At 34.0% G+C, this 6000-nt stretch overlaps 1 protein-coding gene across 1 annotated transcript in view; it reads right to left on the bottom strand.

Moving 5' to 3' along the window:
• LOC121426004 (integrin alpha-9-like) overlaps window positions 1–6000 on the bottom strand; it is a 44125-nt gene that overhangs the window by 26318 nt on the left and 11807 nt on the right. Inside the window, exons 3-6 of the mRNA XM_041622133.1 lie at window positions 4339–4439; window positions 2755–2908; window positions 960–1106; window positions 132–236 (exon numbers count right to left, since the gene is read on the bottom strand). Coding sequence (XP_041478067.1) covers window positions 132–236; window positions 960–1106; window positions 2755–2908; window positions 4339–4439 — 507 coding nt within the window. The remainder of the gene's footprint in view (window positions 1–131; window positions 237–959; window positions 1107–2754; window positions 2909–4338; window positions 4440–6000) is intronic.

The raw sequence follows: 6000 nt of genomic DNA, 5'->3' as shown, positions 1-6000 counted from the left end.
TAAAACATGAATAATTCTATGTTTTTTATACATATATATTTCTTTGTCTGTCAAGCAAGTTATCAATTGTACCTCTTTAGCAAATAATCCATTTGAAAGAAAAAAAAAAACATTTTCTCTGTAGAACTTACCGACATATTGAAAGAAGTCATCATATGAATAGTCTGTATTCCAGTCCCTTAATTCACCAGAATTCATTTGATTATTTGTGTCAATTAGTTGCTTGAATACAGTACCTGCAAATGAAATGTTAAAATAACAGGCTGTATTCTGCTTCTTGTGAAAAATATGGTTTTTAATAAGCACCGGTAGTTAAGAGAGATGTTCATTGTAATGATAATGAACCCTGAGGCTTGTGATCTAAGGTCCTGGGACATAGACCACAACACCTCTACACACTATCATGTTAAATTTTACCTATCCTCCGGATGCCTATTGGCACATATAGGGCCTCCACCAGAACGTCTCCCCCTGGCCTGTCGGAGGCCACAGCTTTGCCTTCTACCCAAGTATTCAATTCGGCCTGGGTCCTTTCTTTTTCCACTGTTCGCCACCACACTGTTTTGGGCCTGCCGCTTTTCCTTTTCCCTTCTAGTGCCCAGGTCAATGCTGTTTTGTGGATGCTTGCAGGTTCCCCCCTTAATGTGTGCCCAATAAATTTTCATCTTCTCCTCTATTCCATATCTTATCATAATCTTTGATTTTATGCTAAAATCAGGGTTAATAGTCAAAGGCCATCATCAAAGTCCAATGATCCTAGATACCCTCCCATTGACCAAAATGCCTCTCTCAATCGCCATGGAGATTTGTTGTGCCCATTTTATAGTTCATCCATTTGAACGGTAATGTATAATGTGCCATTATCACAGTAAACTTCTAAAAATATTCTTATTTAACGTCTGTCAAATGAATAAACAAATTAAAAAATAAATCCTCAAATTGGCAATGTAAAGGCCTACCAGTCCAGTCATATGATCCAGGTGCACCGGCGACAAAGGTTTCTGAATCCTCACCATCTTTTGCGTAAGCTGCGCTCATACCAAATTGGCACCAACCTTGCCATCGTGTTGATTCATTTGCAACTATATCATCTCTCCATGCGCTCTCTGGTGGTATAAAGGAAACAAAAGGTGTCAAGAAACTGACTTAAAGGGGAAGTTCACCCTGATGAAAACTTTATTGTAAAAAATAGCAGAAAAATATTGCTGAAGGTTTGAGAAAAATCCATCAAAGAATAAAAAAGTTGTTAGAATTTTAATTATTTGATTTATGATGTCATATGCGAGCAGCTCTCCTACATACCATATGATAAAAAAATCAATGATACGCCATTTTCTCAGAAAATTGAAAATGATTTTTATTGGACCTTCAGTATATCAATACACAAATGATTTTACACCTGCTCCTTTAAAGACAAAAAGTCACCATGAACCATTGAAATATGGAATTTATGCATTTCATATTACATAACATATGAGGCAGCTGCTTGTTTATGACGTCACAAATCATAACCTTGAAATTCTAATAACTTTCTTAATCTTTAATGGATTTTCCTCAAACCTTTTCCAATATTTTTGAATCATTTTTTCTGCTATTTTTACAACTAAGTTTTCATCAAGGTGAACGTCACCTTTTAAGAAGAAACTCTCTCAAAATAAATTGTGAATGTTGATTATGATAAAGAAACAAGGAATAAGTGTTACTGTATTATTTTGAAACTACCAAAACAATCAGAAACAAAACATATTGTTATAAAAGCGAGTCACATGCACTCATGCAGAAACACATGTGTAGGACTACAGACTTATGTTCTACCCATATTTTCAGTCTTTTTTTTCATATCTCTAATTTAACGCAACTGAAAGAATATAATTGTTAGTGGATATTCTCAGGAAGATGTTGCTCCTGAATAAAATTGTTTTCATATTTCCCATGATGGAGTTCTCCTATTAGACAACAAACACAATAAACATGATATTGTAATGTAATATATGATAAGTATATTAAAGAATATATATCGATAAACTGTATAAACAATATACAATAGTAGTAATATTATATTACATGTGAAAATGAAATGAGAAGCTCATTAAATGGCAACCCAAAACACGTACCAAACAAAACCTTTTTTTAGAAAAAAAAAGAAAATCAAACAAGTCTAACACTGAAAGTTTAGTCAAAATCTCATGTTAAATAAGAAAGTGATACTATGCTACATTTCAATTAATTTCACAAAACAGCTCTACCAGTAAGCACATCTTGGTTGATATGAAAGTGAGAAAACTGATTATGACACCCACTCACAGTTGTGATTCGATGGGAAAAATAACGTATAAACTCAAAGGATAAAACAGAAAAGAAATAGTGAGTGAGGGACATCAATGGCTCTCTCCTTTGCATATCATTGTGCATATAATTTTTTTGTGAAAAATTAGCAAAACTACCATTACTAACGTTTTTTTTATTTTACATCCCATTTTGATGAAATTTTGAACATTATGCTTAAAAGATTTACCGGTATCTCTTCTTATTTAAATTGACTTTCTGTTGAGGCGGACTTGCCCTTGACAAAGCTAAGCCTCAAAGAGTAAGCCCTAAGAGTAATAACAATCATCAATAACTTTGGTACTTAAAGCTGAAATAGAAAATAAAATAAGATAGTACACACATAAAATGAAAAAAAAAGGATGAATGTTGAATCTGATAAAAGAGAAGGGGGTAATATTCTCTGCAGAATTTTCTTTTAATTCCTACCTTCTGCACAAGGGTTAAACCTGGTATACACATCTTCTAAACCTGAGTCTAGTGTGATGCATATACCTTGGGTATAACGATCTATCTTTACATCAGAAAGGTCTGCATTGGGCTGGTCGATGGCGTAGTTATTCCCATAACGATGTCCACAGACCTAAATCAGATAATGATAAGAATAGTGATGAATATTTTACATTTAGAACCTCTAAACAAAAGGTAATACAATTCAAGTATATAGCAATTTAATAGTCTTTCAAAGAAAAATAGAGAAACGAAGGAAAGGTAAATTTTAAGGGAAGATTTGATGACAAGAATACTGGAAGCCTCTCGTAAAAATCGAAAGACAAACAGTATTCTAAGTTTTGGAAACTGCAACAGCAAAATATATGAGAGGATCAAAATAACTGTAAAAGCATTGTTTCAAATTTCAAGTTGTTTAATTGTTGTTTAAGCCTGTCACTCAATAATGTTTAAACTTTAAAACAAGTTGTTTACCCTCTTGAACAAATTGTTCAATCTTTTAAACAAGTTGTTTAAAAAGTTTTACAAAAATGTTTAACAATAGTGAAGGGAATACAATGTCTACAGTATTATGTGTCAGTAATTGAGAGATTATGAGATTGGCTAGTTGCATTGATGCTAAATGGCGACAAAGCCATGTTGTTGTTTTTTATTCTTATTCTGTAATCTTCTTCTCTCTAAATCTTCTTCCACAAAGTCTGATTCGTTTAACTTGTTGTTCTTGGGACCCTGTCCTGATCCAATCCCTTGTCTTAATCCTTCCAAATTTGTTGGACATTTTATTGAGGACCCAATATTGTGCACCTGATAGTTCCCAAAATCATTCATGCACGACCATTCAGGCGCCATTTCATCCCCATTTTCTGGTCCATTTCTATAAATTCTACATTCCATCATATCTCCCTTATACTGCATGCTACAGATTTCGGAAAAAATTATGTAGATACATGCAGTTTAAGAGTTGCCCGTTCATCTGTGATACAGAACCTGCCTTGCAAACTGATATCTTCATGCTCTAAACCCAAATAAAGAATAGTCTTCCTTCAAAAATTTAATATTTTCTTACATGTTTTCCAACCAATTCAAAGTATTCCTATTCCATTTGTGTCAATGTAATATTCTTTATTTATCTCTATCAAAGTAGGCTTAGCTTGTCCTACAGAGTACAGGAGGACTTAAACTTTAAAAATGAAACCTTTGAAACAAGATATCCTGTGTTTAAACAGAAAAATCAAAGAAAAAGATCAACAAAAGTTTGTTGAGAAAGAAAGAGCAAAAAATTACAATTTAGGGGTATTTTTCGTCCCTCACAGGGAAAGTTGTTCATGTGTGACATCACACATCTTTGTCGCATTGCCAATATGAGGATCTCCATAGCATTAGTGATCACAATATTCAAATGCTCATAACTCTCTCATTATTTGTCTGATTTTTCTCAAACTTTCTTTGATCTTATTCTTTGATTTTTCTCTTCCCACACAAGCCCACTTGTTCCAAAGGTTTCATTCCCCTCTAAGAATGTGTTTCAAAACAAAAATTAAGAAAAAAAACCAAAATAATTACTGTGAGTTCATTATTTGCCCCCTGTTGGTGAGCAATAGAAACGCCAATCCACCCATTATCTGGATAATCCACAATCCCTTCCCTTTCAAGGGACTCAGCATCTGTAGAGAAATAAAAAACAGAATCAAGATCATTGTGAACAAACGGTTTACAACCTGGGCTGGGAAGAAAAGACTTTAGGATTTACAGGAATGTTATTTATATTCCTCGTTTTCTTCCTCACAACTGCAGCAGGGGAATGGATGCCTTTATTCCATACTTTGTTTCATAATTTGTAGTCTTATCATTCCATTGCACCCTATTCAATATTTGAAATGCCTTATGAATAATGATAACAAAATATAATCAATTACAATCATAACAGGGTTGGAGGATACCCCTTCACAAGCCCCCCCCTAAAAAAACGATGATGATGATGACGATGATGATGATGACGATGATGATGACGATGATGATGATGACGATGATGATGATGATGGGAATTTAAAACAAAATAAAATGAATGATGAGTAAAAAAAATCAACATAAGAAAAATTGAAACTAGAAAAGAAAAAGAAATCAAAAGAAAAGAAGCATAATTTTTTTACACAACTATATATGCAGCCAAGGCCTTCATTTTTAAATGAAACGTATAACAGCACCATCACTTTGCTAGCTCACTATGAAGTTGGCTTATTTTACATATTTGCATCGATCGTGGTTCCATCCCATCCCATCCCATTCCAATGAACTTGAGAGAATATGAAGAGCAATTTACTGGGGTAGACTTGGGCCCTGTCTTACAAAGAGTTACCATCGATCCAATCGATTGTATCTCTATGGAAATCCATCAGTGTCATAATTTCTTCTACAGGAAGTTTGTAAAATGTCCTTTGTAAACAAAGCAGAACACACCAAATTGTCAAGAAATCAATGAATCTATGGATATACATGCCTATCTAGAAAATCTTTGGAACGAACATGAATTTTATATGTTGACTTTGCTGGCTTTCCATAGTTTTGATTGATTGATCAATCGCAACTCTTTGTAAGACAGGCCCCTGGTCTTTATTAGTACAGATTAGGGATACACAAGTACAAAGTGCTCCAACAAAAAATGAATGAGAACGAAAAGAAACCAATGGCTGGATTCTTGAAATGTGCCGGGTTACAAGATACAAACTTTATCTATTGATCATAATCTGACTTTTATGTTTCCAATGTAATCAATCATAAACAGCCCTATAATAAATCTGTGGGTTTATTTTCTATTGGTATAATACCAACTTGTCCCATTCCTAACGCGTCTACTATCATTTGGTATACAATCAGTTTGTCCACTATCCACTGGTCTAATTGCCATTTCATCATCTCACCATTTCGTCTACAAACCAGTCAGTCAAATAGCCGCTTAGTCCATATACCATTTAGCCTAATTAGACTACTAGTAAGTGTTAATTAAGCATAATGAATCAAAATGGATATTAGACCAACTGGTTATGAGACAAAATGGTCATAGACAAACTGGTGATAAGACAAAGTGATGATTGGACTAAATGGTTAGTGGACCAAATGGTTGTTAGACAAATGTTGATAGACGGCATTAGACTAAATGAAGGTAAACCATGTGATGAGTGGACAAGTTGGCAATACACAGATGAATAGGGGATTTACTGATCTGTG

The sequence above is a fragment of the Lytechinus variegatus genome, chromosome 13 (assembly GCF_018143015.1).
Source record: "Lytechinus variegatus isolate NC3 chromosome 13, Lvar_3.0, whole genome shotgun sequence".
Classification (NCBI taxonomy): domain Eukaryota; kingdom Metazoa; phylum Echinodermata; class Echinoidea; order Temnopleuroida; family Toxopneustidae; genus Lytechinus; species Lytechinus variegatus.
This window is presented reverse-complemented; position numbering and strand designations above follow the sequence as displayed.